The sequence below is a fragment of the Bufo gargarizans genome, chromosome 5, assembly GCF_014858855.1.
Source record: "Bufo gargarizans isolate SCDJY-AF-19 chromosome 5, ASM1485885v1, whole genome shotgun sequence".
Classification (NCBI taxonomy): Eukaryota; Metazoa; Chordata; class Amphibia; order Anura; family Bufonidae; genus Bufo; species Bufo gargarizans.
In genome coordinates this window covers 335,708,172-335,723,987 of record NC_058084.1, presented here as the reverse complement: position 1 = coordinate 335,723,987, position 15,816 = coordinate 335,708,172, and the positions used below count along the sequence as shown (strand labels likewise).

The following is a 15,816-nucleotide window of genomic DNA, read 5'->3' as shown; positions in this document are numbered from 1 at the left end:
GGCTCCCTACACTAGACACGGAGGGAGTCAGGGTCACCTGGGATTCAGCAAACAGAAAATCACAAATAAATGTACAGCACTTATCTTGTAGAAGACTGGAAAATAGGATCAGCATGCACACACACTCCAGGAAGTTGTATAAGCCGCACACTAATGCATTATGGGGAGGAATTTAAAGGGATGCAATCAGTCCAACTACATGACAGCTGAGAGAGGCTAACGAGATGAGGAACTTCTGTCAGAGCTTCTCAGCTGTCTGGTTGTGACAGAAGGTCAACCATCTCTACAGCATTCCTCAGTAAAAGACACATAAAAGCCCACCTACAGTTTACAAAAAAGAAACAAAAGGACTCTCAGGCTGTGAGAAACAAAATGCTCAGTTCTGATGGAACCAAGATTGTACTTTTTGTCCTTAATTCTAATCATTATGTCTGTAAAGTTAAGCACAGTGGTGGCATTAGCATGCTGTGGGGTTGTTTTTCAGTGACTTAGACAGGATGACTGGTCAGGGTTGAGCGAAAGCTGAATGGAACAAAGTACAATATTCTCAATGACAATCTGATCTGGACATAAGGCCGAAGGTTCACCTTCCAACAAGATAATGCTAATGGTAAAGCACACAGCCAAGACAACACAGGAATGGCTTAGGGACAACCCTGTCAATGTTCTTGAGTAGCCCAGTCATCCCAGTCAGAGCCCTGACTTGAACCTAGTGAAACATTCTTGGAGGGACCAATGAGCCCTATCCAACATGACAAAGCTCAAGAGGATCTGCAGAGAAGAATGGCAGAAAATCCCTAAATCCAGGTGTGCAAACCTTGTGGCATCACACCCAAGAAGACTGGAGGCTGTAATCACTGCCTGAGGAGCGTCAACCAAGTCCTGAGTAAAGAGTCTGAGTACTTTGTCAATGCAAAATTTTTGTTTTTCCATTTCAATAAATTAGCAAAGATTTTGAACATTCTGTTTTCACTTTGTCAATATGGGGCATTGGCTGCAGAATGATGGGGAAAATGTTTTTTTTTTTTCTTATTATTTTAGCACAAGCTGCAATATAACAAAATGTGAGAAATAAGAAAGGGTCTGCAGGTTTTCCATATGCATTGTATGCCTAATAGACCATCATGTATAAGAAATGATTAGCACATTGTATGCTTTTTTAATTTTTTTCCATTTTGAAGCAAATAGAGGAGTACTATTATTCCCTATTTGGGGGTCACCATTAGTGCTCTTATTAAGAGAAAATAAGAGTCATGTGACCCTCTTGTAGTATGGCTGCCGAAGAGACTGAAGTTATCTTGAAAGCTTGCTATTGCTTCTATTTTTGTTGGCTATTAAAATGTATCAAACCTGCAAGATTCTTATTTTCTCTTAGGGTACTTTCACACTAGCGTTTTTGCTGGATCCGGCGGGGTTCAGCAAAAACGCTTCCGTTACTGATAATACAATCATCTGCATACGTTCTGAACGGATCCGGTTGTATTATCTGTAACATACCCAAGACGGATCTGTCATGAACTCTATTGAAAGTCAATGGAGGATGGATCCGTTTTCTATTGTGCCAGATTGTGGCAGAGAAAACTGATCCGTCCCCATCGACTTGCATTGGGGGTCATGCCGAATCCGTCTTGCTCCGCATCCCAGGATGGAAAGCCAACTACAACATGCAGCGGTTTGCTCTCCGGTATAGGAACCTAACTTAACGGAACGGAATGCATTTTGGAATATTCCGTTCTGTTCAGTTTTCTCCCAATTGACAATGAATGGGGACAAAACTGAAGTGTTTTTTACCGGTATTGAGACCCTATGACGGATCTCAATACCGGAAAACTCAAACACTAGTGTGAAAGTAGCCTTAATAAGATCACTAAACCAGTTTTCCACTGGCTAAGGCTACTTTCACACTAGCGTTCGATCGGATCCGTTCTGAACGGATCCGATCATAATAATGCAGACGGAGGCTCCGTTCAGAACGGATCCGTCTGCATTATATTAGCAAAAAAAAGCTAAGTGTGAAATTAGCCTCAGACGGATCCGTCCAGACTTTTACATTGAAAGTCAATGGGGGACGGATCCGCTTGAAGATTGAGCCATATTGTGGCATCTTCAAACGGATCCGTCCCCATTGACTTACATTGTAAGTCTGGACGGATCCGCACGCCTCCGCAGGGCCAGGCGGACACCCGAACGCTGCAAGCAGCGTTCGGGTGTCCGCCTGCTGAGCGGAGCGGAGGCTGAACGCCGCCAGACTGATGCAGTCTGAGCGGATCCGCATCCATTCAGACTGCATCAGGGCTGGACGGAAGCGTTCGGGTCCGCTCGTGAGCCCCTTCAAACGGAGCTCACGAGCGGACAGCCGGACGCTAGTGTGAAACTAGCCTAACACTGTACCACACGTTTTCCTTTTTCTTTTGAGTATATCCATGTGTAATGTAAATGTTGCAGTTCAAATTGCAGAATTTCTGTGCGTGGAAACTGACCTATGGGGCTGATTTTTAGGTCTGCAGTAAGTCATACATTTGTTGCAAATTTTCATCCATTGAATTCAATGTGGAAGAAGAAATGTCATCCAAATCCTAGTATTGGAGCAGAGTTCTACACTCTGAGTAGTGGTGCAAGAACAGAGGCTCTGCTATTCAGTAGCGGAAGCAAGGCCTCTTCCCTTATGCTGCTAGTTGGAGCAGCTGCGCAGGTGCAAGATAGTCAGGGCTGGCTAATGTCCGGATTTGTCAGTCAAGTGGCAGGAGAAGCATCTTTAGCTTCAGGAACAGTCACTTACTGGTGTAGAACTCTGCTTTCTGAGAAGAATCGATTCACTGATCTCTAGTTGCATAATTCATACTGGATTACCTATGGATAATAGTTTTTCATAGGGGAGCATATTGCTTTTTTTTCCCATTTTAAATGATTATCTGCACAAAGTAAATCTGCTAAATCTGTGTGATCTGGCGTGGACTTTGCGGCAGCTGTTTGCAGATTTGATGCGGAAATTTGCTGCAGTAAATCCTTTACATGTGGATGTACCCTTAGCAATAGCACTGATCTGCAGAAAACGTAACCGGGTTATTTTCTGTAAAACCTTTCTGTGAGACGCCTTTATATTACTCAATACTGAGGCACCAAAAAGAAACGCCTCTTACGACACACAGTAAAGTGGTGCAAACGATGGCATGAAATGCAAAGGGTAAACGGAGGCACGGAATCAGTCAGAGAGCTTCAGGTAATTAACATGACAGGCGTTCATTGTTATCTAGAGAGCAAGCTAGCTTTAGCTAGAACACAAACAGAACTGTTCAAACTATGAGCGGTGAGGTCCCTCTAAATGTCACATCGGTGCGTACTGGCTGAGCCTTTTCATACGGGTATCTCGCTAGGTCCCCATGGTGTGGCACGGGTTGTATGTGAGTCTTGTTTAGTACAATAGAGCTACAAGCTGTAGTTCAGACCTCATTGTTGACATTTCTGCTGACAGCAAGCGATGAACTTATTCTTCTCTATTCCAGTTCACTAGGTTCTAAGCTCTCACTGACACATCTATGGGTCAGCGAGACGCAGAATGCACAGTAAGACTAACATCATGTGGGTTACAGAGGCACGGCTAGCCATTTTTAACTGGTAACATACATCGATTTTGTTATCTATGGGTTGATGGACACAGCATTTGTCCAACTCATGAGATATCTTGAATTTCTAGGTCATCTAAAAAAAAGTATGGTATATAATTTTTTAATTTTAGGTCATATAATTGATGCACTCATACCAGCAAAATAATTACTCTGTAACTGAGCTAGAACTTGGAGGTTCTGGGCCCTGATTCAAAATCTGTAGATGTCATGTTCCATTAATAAGCCGCCTGACAAACATTTCTAAATACCAATCAGACCAAAGTCAATATCTGGATGTTTGGAATGAGCTTGTTATTTAGGCATATTGGATATGGCCACACGTTCAGGTCTTTTAATGATGTTTTTGAAGCCAAAATGTGAAAACTAGGCCTTAAAGAGGACCTTTCACTTGTAAAAACAATGTGAACTAAGTATGCTGACATGGAGAGCGGCGCCCGGGGACCTCACTGCACTTACTATTATCCCCGGGCGCCGCTCCGTTCTCCCGTTATGCCCTCCGGTACCTTTGCTCTGTAAGTTATAGTAGGCGGTGTCTGCCCTTGTCCTGTGGGCGTCTCCTCCTCCTAGGCTGCAGCGCTGGCCAATCGCAGCGCACAGCTCACAGCCTGGGAGAAAAAAACCTCCCAGGCTGTGAGCTGTGCGCTGCGATTGGCCAGCGCTGCAGCCTAGGAGAAGGAGACGCCCACAGGACAAGGGCAGACTCCGCCTACTATAACTTAGTGAGCGGATATACCGGAGGGCATAGCAGGAGAACGGAGCGGAGCCCAGGGATAATAGTAAGTGCAGTGAGATCTCCGGGCGCCGATCTCCATGTCAGCATACTTAGTTCACATTGTTTTTACAGGTGAAGGGTCCTCTTTAAGGCCCTATTACACGGGCAGATTATTAAGATGATTGCTAACGAGCGTTCATATGAAGGCTTGTTAGTGATCATCTGGCAGTGTAATCCTGCTGAGTAATTCATCTGGTAATCGGGATCTTTTAACATGTTTAAAAAATCCTGGTTTGCCGGTTGCAGATCGCGCCGTGTAATAGACGCTCTGCTGCTGCCGGCAAACAATGAGACAGTATAGGGACAAGAGATGCATTAGCGATCACTCATCCATATACTGAGGAGGAGATCACTTCATGTAATAGCAGCGGTCTCCTGCCCTAGTGAGCAGGCGATTGCCGGGAGGGAACGCTTCCCTCCGGACAATGGTCTGCTCTTTTTGCCTGTGTAATAGGGCCCTAAGGCTACAGCTAGACCGTTTGTAGGGCTATAAGATTAATTTTAACTCTTAAGTGACTGTTGCAGTTCACAGGAGTGCAGGCATATATTCTAAGTGTGGCGTTACGAATGCCAGTCTTTGTATATGGTTCATTGGTGCAGAATGTGCCAGATTTTAAAGAGGCACAGGTCTCTTAACAAATTTGGTGCATTTCCAAACAATCCTTACTCCAGAAGTCCAAATCTGCAGCAGTTTAGAGTTGGCATAGATTTGCACTTACTCCAGTTTCTAGCATAAATGATAGTAAATCTGTCTGGCTGTAGGAGGCCATGCCTCTTCCCACTAAGTCCTGCCTACTTTTCTTGCCACTTTAAAAAGTGGCGAAACAGTCTGACAAATTCCCCTCAGTGGGTTACCTTTGGAGAATAGCCTGTACTCGATAGTTAACATTGTAAAAATCTTACTGCTAAATATCGATGTGTAGACACAGCCTTATACGTACAGATATTTGTGCAATGTTCTACCCACACTGATGGGAAACAGTCTGGGTAGAAAATTGCACAAATATCTGTACCAGGGTTGCCAACCGACCAGAAATTCCTGGACAGTCCACAAAAATAGGCAACTTTTTTCCTGTGTCCATGAGTGTCCATGATTTTTTGGAGGCTGGTTGTACTTGACTAGATTATTTTGGAGGTAATTATCATTTTACAGTAAATGCTGGTAATGAGGTCATATGAGTATATTGAGCTATAGACATGTATTCCTTATAATCTTTATTATTCATTTTGGTTTTCCAATTTGTCTGTAAAAAATGTTGGCCATCCGTGATTTTGGGATAAGAAAATAAAAATTCTGGTTGGCAACCCTGATCTGTACGTATAAGGCTGTGTCTACACATCAATATTTTGCAGTGAGATTTTTACCATGTTAACTATCGAGTAGCAGCTATTGTCCAAAGGAACACATTGAGGGGCATTTATCAGACTATTTTGCCACTATTATGCCATAAAAAAAGTTGCAAATTATAGCGCATGTTAATTTTTCATCTTATCTCATTTTAATAAAATAATAATAATCAGCTTTATTTATATAGCGCCAACATATTCCACAGCGCTTTAAGATCAGAGGAATCATGTACAAACATAATCAATCATGCATTACATAGCAACAAAGAAGTCATCAATTAAATCAAGAGGAGTGAAGGCCTTGTTATTATTACCCATACATTTTACCCCAGAGGAACAATATCGGGAACGGGTGCGGGCCTATTCATTCTCTATGGGGCCGGAAGAGATGCAGAGAGCACACTATGTGCTCTCCGCATTTCCGGAGCACGGCCCCGAACTTCTGGGCTTTGGCCACAAACTTCTGGGCCGCGGCTCCGCAAAAAAATAGAACATGTCCTATTCTTGTCCGCAGTAGGCAGTTCTATGGGGGGTGCTGGCCGGATGTATTGCGGGTCCGCAATAACGACGGATATGTGAATGGATCCTTAGGGTACTTTCACACTTGCGGCAGAGGATTCCGGCAGGCAGTTCCGTCGCCGGAACTGCCTACCGGATCTGTCAAAACGCATACAAACTGATGGCATTTGTCAGATGGATCAGGATCCTGATCTGTATGACAAATGCATTGAAATGGCGGATCCGTATCTCCGGTGTCAAAAACTGAGCATGCGCAGACCGCAATGCTGGATCCGTTTTGCCTGAACATTCGGGGCTGGATCCGGCATTAATGCATGTCAATGGGAAAAAATGCCGGATACGGCATTCCGGCAGGTGTTCCGGAGTATTGGACGGAGATAAAACCGCAGCATGCTGCGGTATTATCTCCGTCCTGAAAAGTCAGAAAGCCTGAACTGATGACATCCTGATGCATCCTGAACTGATTGCTCTCCATTCAGAATGCATGGGGATATACCTGATCAGCTCTTTTCCGGTATTGAGCCCCTAAGATGGAATTCAATGCCGGAAAAGAATAACGCTAGTGTGAAAGTGCCCTAATACTTGTGACTTCCTATGTGGCAGAGAGGTGTTTGGGCTTCCTCAGGCTCCGGAGCCCACTAGCGACTGCTACCCCTGTATCCCCTATAGCTCCCTGCTTAACCCTCTATTAGATGACTCTTAACATACTGTGGAAGATTTATTAAAACTGGTGTAAAGGAAAACTGGTTTGGTTGCCGATGGCAACCAATCAGATTCCACCTTTTATTTTTCAGAGCTCCTATGGACAATGAAAGGTGGAATCTGATTGGTTGCTATGGGCAACTAAAATATTTTTTCCTTTACACCAGTTTAATAAATCTCCCCCACTACATCTTGATCTCCTCCAGAGTTATGGGGAGGAGAGATCGTTATATCATTCCTCTTCCCTTTACTAAATCATTGTTTGCCGGCAGCAGATCAGGATTAGACATCATGGTAAATCTGTCAAAAGATTTGGATTGCCCGAAGTATTGCGGAAGTATTACACTGCCAGATGATGACTAACGAGCGGTACTACGAAGGCTCGTTAGCCATCATCTTGCAGAAAATCTACCAGTGTAATACAGGCTTTACACATGAAGCCGACAAGGGTTCCAGTGAAAGCAAAACAGACGTATCTCTATTGGTCTTAAGATCCGAGGTGTTATTGAACTGAGTTATAATACTCAGTGCTTGCCAATAAATCCTGAATATCTCCCACAAAAAGAGCAAAAGGAAGTCCGCATGAAACCCCATCTTCTGCGCTCCTTATTAAACCCAGACATCTCTGGAAATGTCTGAAGGAGCGTTGTCAGCATCTCCACTGCTATGGCAAAAAGCAGGTGATGAAAAGGGCACATATAAATAGCCTGTAATTTCGGTGCTCAATACTTAACTCTGTATAGGGGATGAAACGCCATATCTACACGAACAACATGTTTCCTTCTCCAGCAAACTTTTTGTTAAAATCACAAATTTGAGTCCTGGCTAAAGGACAAGAATTCCCAGCAGACGCATACGTGTTTCGGACAGTGCAGTCTGTCTGTCAGGACTAAAGACAGACTACACAGTCCGAAACTCGTACGTTTCTGCTGATGTTTTTAACCAGGACTCAATAAACGTGTGCTTTTAACAAGGCATGTGCTGGAGAAGGACACATGTTGCTGAGATGAATAGGGCCCCTGCTGACCAGCAGCCATTAGCTCACTGCTGGGATAAAATACAACAATTCTACCCAGGACAAAAAAGATGGTCCAAAGCTCCCAGGGCCATAGAAAGTGACACTATCCAATGCTCCTACAGCATCTAGTGACAACATAGCCCTATGTAGCGAATCATCAGGTTGCACCTGACAGACCTCACCGATCGGCTGTATAAGAAGGCTGCAGAGCTCCTGAGTGCCCCGGCCTTCTCGCAGCTTACCCTAGACCAATGGCGTCATGTTAATCGGTCACATGGCCTGGTCGCAGCTCAGTTCCATCTACGTCAATGGGGCTGCGCTGCTTTACCAAGCACAGCTGCTATAAGGTGTACAGTGCAGTGCCTGGTATGCAGCGGGGAAGCAACAGCGCTAACTGGAACACCGCGTTCTCCTCAAACAGCTAGTCAGCAGGGCTCTCAGATGTCAAACCCCCACCATCAGATACTGATGACCTATCCGGAGTATAAAAAGTCAGAAAAACCCTTTAATTGCTGTGGATTTGGAAAATATTTTTCGTAGGACCTTTATCATAAAAAGTTGATTTAAACGATATATAGTTTTCTGACAGCACATCAACTTTAAGCTGAATTCTAATTCAAAATTAATGGGTTTATGAGCCCCCAGAGAGTGCAGAAATAAAGACTACAGATTAAGGCTACATACACACGACAGTATTTTGTTTCAGTGTCCGATCCGTTTTTTTTGCGGATAGGATGCGGACCCATTCATTTCAATGGGTCCGCAAAAAACACGGACAGCACACCGTGTGCTGCCTGCATCAGTATGTCCGTTCCGTTGCTCCGCTAAAAAAATAGTGCATGTCCTATTTTTTTCTAGTTTGCGGACAAGGATAGGCATTATTACAATGGATCCGCAAAAAAACGGATCCGCAAAAATAACGGATGCCATACGTCACATCATCCGTTTTTTTTGCGGACCGCAAAACACATACGGTCGTGTGCATGTAGCCTAAGACTCAGACACCTGACCTGGGAGTATCTGCAAATATTTTATTGTGTTTTATTATGTATTGTTGTGTATTTTCATATGTTTTGGCCATTTGTTCCAGCAAGAAAAGGTATGGTTGGCAGGAACAGGGCTAACCACCGTGTTCCTCCCCTCTTGGTAGGAGTGGGCTGATCCTATTTCCTGAGAGTTCTTGAGCAGACAGAAAAGGAAGCACATGTCTCCTATTCCTAGGGACCTCATCCAGTTCTCCTGTGATACCAACACTCCAGAGAGATCATGAGAATCAAGAACACTGCTTCCAAGTAGCTTCATTGTGCCTAGACAACAGAGTGATGAGCAAAATGACAGCTTTACAGACACTACTGCAGGTGAGGGACTACGGCTCAGACACCCATCACCTAGAGTAACCACCAGGCCAGACAAACATCAAACCTGAATCACACAGTTCACACCTATAACCACATGTGTCCGCTACTGCCATTTAATTGCCATACAACCAGCCAGCATACCTTCTCATCTGGTGCCAGAAACTACACTTTGTACTTAATACTGCTGGATGTGCCACATGTTATATTTAGAAGAACTAAGTAAAGAGAGACTATTATACTTTTATACTCTTGTAATAATAAAGACCTATTGGAAAAAGCCCAAAGTAAGAACAATGTAATATGCAATAATAAAAAAAATTCCCCAAAGGTGTTTATAGCCTTTAAGAACTTGTGTTACAAGAGAATGCCCTATACAGTTATCAATGGTTGATACATGGCTTATTCTAGATTTAGATGGAAATTCGATTATGAGAAATCTATATGTATGAGAATAAAATGTACATGAGAATAAACAGGTTGATTCAGTCAAATAGTAACCGGTCCATATGTTCATAATGAATTCAATACAAAACTCCTAGTAAACATATTCATTTATCATGTAAATGCTTCATAATGTATCTAGATAAAAACTCAAATGAGGCATACACATCATTTTTGATAGGTGACACAGCTTATTTGTATGGTAACAGATGGAGCTGTGATTCTGTAATAACAGATGGCGACTACATTATCATAAAGCAGCATTTATGTGTAGTACAAGAGTGGAGAATTGTGCTTAGATCTTGGCATAGCTGTTAATGATTATATGTATTTATTTAAAAGAGCGGCACGACTTTAAAATAAGATTTAGCTTCTCTGGACAAATGGTACAAACAATGGAAATTGCAGTTCAAGGTTTCTAAATGTAAAATAATGCACTTGGCAGTTCTTAAAGGAAATGTGCAATCAGAAAATGACCTATTGTTTAATTCATGTATTTATGGTTAAAATTAGGGATGAGCGAATTGTCGATTTGTATAAAACTCAGTACAGTATTAGAATGTATTTCGAATGTAGTTCCGATGAGCCGAAGTTATTGCTTTGCGAAGTCTTGCGAGACTTCGGGTAATAACTTCATAAATTAATTTGTACTGTAAAAAAACATTTCCCGAACTCGGGTTCGGTTCCAAGGTACCACTTAATCATGTTCAGGAAATAGATTGCAAAAAACTGAAATCAGAAAATCAAAATAGGTTAGAAGAAAAGGATATGTGTTAGTATTTGGTTTTTATCTGGCAGAAAAAAAAATTGGTGACAGATTTCCTTTAAGAAGAGAAGTGTCTAGCTACAAAATAAGTGCACAGTGTGGGCAGCTGGCCAGGGAAGCAAGTAGAATGCTTTTCTATATATAGCTAGAGGTATAACCAGGGGCGGACTGGGAACTTAAAGTGGCCCTGGGAAAAAAAAAATTGGCCCTATTTTGTAGGCGAATCCAAGTTGACAGAAGGCAGGGCAATACAAGTAGGCACTGCCAACACAAGCCACAAGTAGTCAGGGACAACAGAAGTAGGTAGGGCCAGCAATACTGTAGTGCAGCAGGGATATAGTTGAATTAAGGAGGGCATAAGCACCTGATACTCCTAGCATTATTAATGCTGAGAGCATCAGATTGTTATGTACCTGGCCAGCGGCCATGAGGAGTGCTTGGGCGGCTCTTCAGGCCAACTGGGAAATTCACCTATAGGGTCCATGGCCAGTCAGCCCCTGGGTATAAACAGTAGGAAGAGAGAGATTGTGATCCTGCTGTATAGAGCACTAGTGAGACCACATCTGGAATACAGTGTCCAGTTCTGGGAACACCACCTACAAAAAGATATAGATAAAATGGAATGGGTGCAAAGGCAGAGTACAAAAAAAATGGTGGAGGGTCTGTGTATAAAACATATCAGGGGGGACTTGAAGTACTTAAGGGGAGGATTTATCATTAGAGGTGGTTTTGGTATCAGTTTTAAGTGTCTTTATGAGGTTGTGCCAGATTTATGAACTTTTGAAGAAGAAATAATATATTCTGGCGCAAGCGCAAGTGCAAAGTACATCTTTTGTGGATCGCACGCAGACCCATTAATTTCTATAGGGGCCACAAAAAAAAGCAGACAGAACATGGATGTCATCCGCGTGCTGTCCTCAGCCGCAAATTATAGAACCTGTCCTATTCTTGTCCGTTTTGCGGACAAAAATAGGCATTTTTTTTATGGGGCCCGCAAAAAGTGTGGATGGACATGGACAGCATCCATATTTTGCGAATCCGCCAATTGTGGACTGCAAAAAAGATATAGTTTTGTGATTGCACCATTAATCTGTATAACATTGAGATAAGAAAGGGAAAGAAAGACCTGAACAGAACCTTTAAATATGGTAAAAGTATACATAAGATTCAGGAGGGAAGTGTTTGAATAAAAAAAATTTAAGTGGGGGAAAATCAGAACCAATGTCAGGAAATATTAAGTAGTTGAGGCTTGGAAAAAAAACTCATCAGATGTGCTTGGGAAATCTACAGTAAGGGAATTCAAACATTCTGGGATCAACACATCTAAGCTAAGACTGATAAGAAATAATATAAGGGGCAGACTAGATTGGCCAGGGGGTCTTCTTCTGCCATCAGTGTTCTATGATTCTATGTATGGTGTTGGGGCATTGCATTAGGTTAGTGAAAAGGTTTAATAATTAGAGAAAGATACTGAGAAGATAAATCATATGAGGATGTAGAATAGTTTTGTATAATGTACATATAACATATACATAATTGTCTAAACTGTAAAGTAAAAATAAAAATAAAAATTCTTTGAACTTTTTGCTTTACATGCAGATATGGTTTTAAAAACCCCAACCACGTGTCCTGTCCTGTAAATTTCCACAAATCCACACTAATCTCACCCTGTCAGAACAATATGTAGAATAGCTGGTATTTCTAACCATCAAGTACAAGCAGATCACCAAGATCAGTGATGCTACTTACTGTATGTGAGATTGATTTACAGAGGCTATATGGAAACCATTTGCACATAACTTTTATTTAAAGGGTTTGTCCAATCTCAGCCTTTCATGGCCAAGATGGGAATAACCACAGTAAGCTCCGACCAGGGGAGGCAGAGTCATGGGAATGGGCGAGTAGCCAGCTTACCAGATTTATTGCTGTTTACTTTTATGCTGTATATAGATTTTTTTGTAGATTTGGTTCGATAAATTTGGCCATAGGCCTGTGTTTGTGACTTACGGGCACATTTTTGGTAGACTTAGAGTATTTATCTGATAAGCATCATGTTACTATGGATGAAACGATTAGAACATAACATTGTACATTTTTCTGTTTGTTTTTTGTATGTTTCCATCCATCCATAGCAGTGAATGGCAAATAGGCAAACAATGTAGCAGAGCAAGATATGCTGTTTCCCTAAAGCAGGCATCCTCAAACTGCGGCCCTCCAGCTGTTGTAGAACTACAACTCCCACAACGACCTGCTGTAGGCTGATACCTGTAGGCTGTTCGGGCATGCTGGGAGTTGTAGTTTTGCAACAGCTGGAGGGCCGCAGTTTGAGGATGCCTGCCCTAAAGCCTGTATTAGACAGGAGGTTATGCAGGCGATTGTCGGGAAGGAAGTGTTCCTTCCCTGCAATCGCCTGCTCGTTAGCGAAGGAGACCGCTGCTATTACATGCAGCCATCTCCTCCAGAGAATGGTGAGGAGGAGCGATCACTAATGCTATCACTTGTCGCTCATACTAAATCATTGTGTGCCAGAAGCAGATCGTGATTAGACACCACAATCTGCCGCCCGCAAACGATGATTTTTTAACCCCTGTTGAAAGATTGGGCTTGTCTGATGATCTTGTAATTGGCGGCAGTATTACACTGGCAGATCTTCGCTAACGAGCTTTTATATGACTGCCAGTCTAATACACCCTTTACTCCCAGGACAGCACAAATTAGGGAAAACCCTTTGAGAGGAGTCATAAAATGTACCATAAAAGACATGTGACTTTTTTGTTGTTAAAGAATATTGATGTATCCATGAGGCGGTATAAGAAATGTACCTAATGAGTTGCTCCAAATATATTATGCCACATAGGTCATTCAGTACAATTATTTTTGCTGATTCAAAGTCAGACATCCTGCAACACTATTAATGTATCTCCCCCAGTGTTTTCAGTTAAAGGGGTTGTCTGCTTTTTACTATAAAGGACCTATCCTCAGCATAGGTCATCAATATCAGATCAGCGGGGGTCCGACTCATGGTGCTCCCCTCGATCAGCTGTTTGAAGAGAAGGACAAGTGCTGCCATCTCTGCTCTGTTTACCTGCTCTCCGTTGAGCAGGTGTAATTACAAGTATGGTGCCCCCTTTCACTTCTGTGGGTTGGCTCTGTAGTATTATGTAGACATGAACAGACAGAGACGTCCCATAGAAGTGACTGAAGAAAAATTTGGCCACTTTTACGAGCCGCTAATGACTGTTAATTGGCATACAATATACAGAGACTGAACAAAAGCCCACACAATTATAATAACGGTAAAAAAAAGACTGATCTTACTTTTGTTTAAATATAGTTTAATCCAATTAAAAAAATAAGACTTACATGAGTTTCCACATCCCCACCAAGAATCTTGCTGTTTTTGAGATACTGTTCCAAGGACCCAGTCACCAAGGCATCAAATGCTTCCACATATGGAGCAGAACCTGCAGGGTACGCAAGGGTTTAAAACGGAGAAAAAAATGCATGCACACTACTAGTAACACCTAATCACTACAGTATATCCTACGCTCTTTCCTATCTATCTGTCTGTCTATGTAAAGGAGTTGAGGGATGGAGATGGGAGAGGAGCTACAGGAGCCAGCAGATCCTACTACAGACATTTAATAGGGTGGAAAGCATATCCACCATTAAGACTTGCACATGTGCATTGGTATACAGAAATGGGCATTATGAATGATACATAAGGGAAAGGCCAGATGGGGCAGCCAACTGAGATGTAGTCGCTGTGCGGCTGAGAACCACGTGGTCATGCAAGCCACGGCTGTATTCTATTAGCTTGTCAGAAATAGATTTATTCAGATTTATTCAGAGTTAAGCTGGATTTACACGGTCTGACTGAGTGTCGGGAAGGAAGCGTTCCTCCCCGACAGTCGGTTGCTCGTTCCATGAAGGAGACTTCATACAGAATCATAGTTTCTTGGCAGCAGAACGCTATTTAGACCACATGATCTGCTGCCCAGAAGCCGTGATCACTGGTGTCTGCCTGAACGACAGGATCACCCGATGAACAAGCGTTTCACTCGTTCATTGGTTGATCAGCGGCACACTTATATGGCCAGATTGTTGACAATGACCTTTCGCAGGAATGGTCATTCCAGATAATCTGCCTGATTCTTGGACCATGTAAATGCACCTTTAATTGTTGAGGGCCACAAAGTTTTGCAGGTTATCGTGGCCAATAACAATGAACCCTGAATAAACAATCTGTTTCTAATGAGCTAACAGGATGCTGCTGTGGCCTCCATGACTGCACTGTTCTTGGTTGCATGTAGGCCTTATCATGCCTGCCACGTGTGGCCATACCCTAAGGATGCAAGCAATTTTTGGGAGAAGGAAGATGATGGGATTAACTCATATAAATGAGTTAATCTTCAGTGACTGATAGAGCACATTCTAAATGCCCTGCCTTTAGTACTACAGGTGCTTGTCCTGCTCAGAACTGCAAATCCACTACCAAATGTATGGGGTCAGCTACTTTCTTCTGCTGTGTATTACTCAATCTAACTCCCCCCTAAAAACTGTTAACCTAACAAAACCCCTAGCTCTATGAACATTGTCACCTTCATACTTTGTGCTGACTGAGAGCAGAAGTGATGTCATTTAATTTGAGGGTATCGTCTGGAAAGGGGTACCACACAGGAAAATCATTACAATCATGCTACATAGCATTTTTTGGAACTAAATGTAAGCTCTGTATTAAGCTTTTGCTACATACAAGTCAAAGATATCTTACCTCCATTTATTCCATTCACAACATCATTCCCTGTAGACTTTGAAAAGCAAGACGTAGACAAGACTGTTTCAAGTCGAATCACGGCTTTCTCCAACCTGTCCATTAATCCATGCACCTCTGCCATCTTGAATACCTGATTTAGAAATGTACAGGGATATAGCAAATGCATTAAAATCAATACTGATGTTAAACTAAAGCCAGACCAGTGCATCACTTGATCTGATCTGTTCTACCTATCTGATTCCTCTCTTTCTGGCAGTTACATGACCGTATCTACTAAATATCACTTTATTCCATCACTGACTGAGAAAATTGTATATTTACTGTAAATATGTGAAAAAACGGGCTCTCAAATCATAAGTTGTTGCATCAGAAAAAGTTTATATAAACATACCATTATACATTAAAATAACATTTAAAATAACATTAAAACAAAATTATGTAAAAACAAATTTCGATAAATTTTCGATCGATAGTCTAGTCGACTTTACTA

General features: G+C 42.3%; 1 protein-coding gene across 1 annotated transcript in view; it reads right to left on the bottom strand.

Moving 5' to 3' along the window:
* Positions 1-15,816, bottom strand: part of CAP2 (cyclase associated actin cytoskeleton regulatory protein 2) — a 114,701-nt gene that overhangs the window by 79,063 nt on the left and 19,822 nt on the right. The window contains exons 2-3 of the mRNA XM_044293417.1: positions 15,324-15,456; positions 13,913-14,013 (exon numbers count right to left, since the gene is read on the bottom strand). Coding sequence (XP_044149352.1) covers positions 13,913-14,013; positions 15,324-15,447 — 225 coding nt within the window. The 5' untranslated portion in view covers positions 15,448-15,456. The remainder of the gene's footprint in view (positions 1-13,912; positions 14,014-15,323; positions 15,457-15,816) is intronic.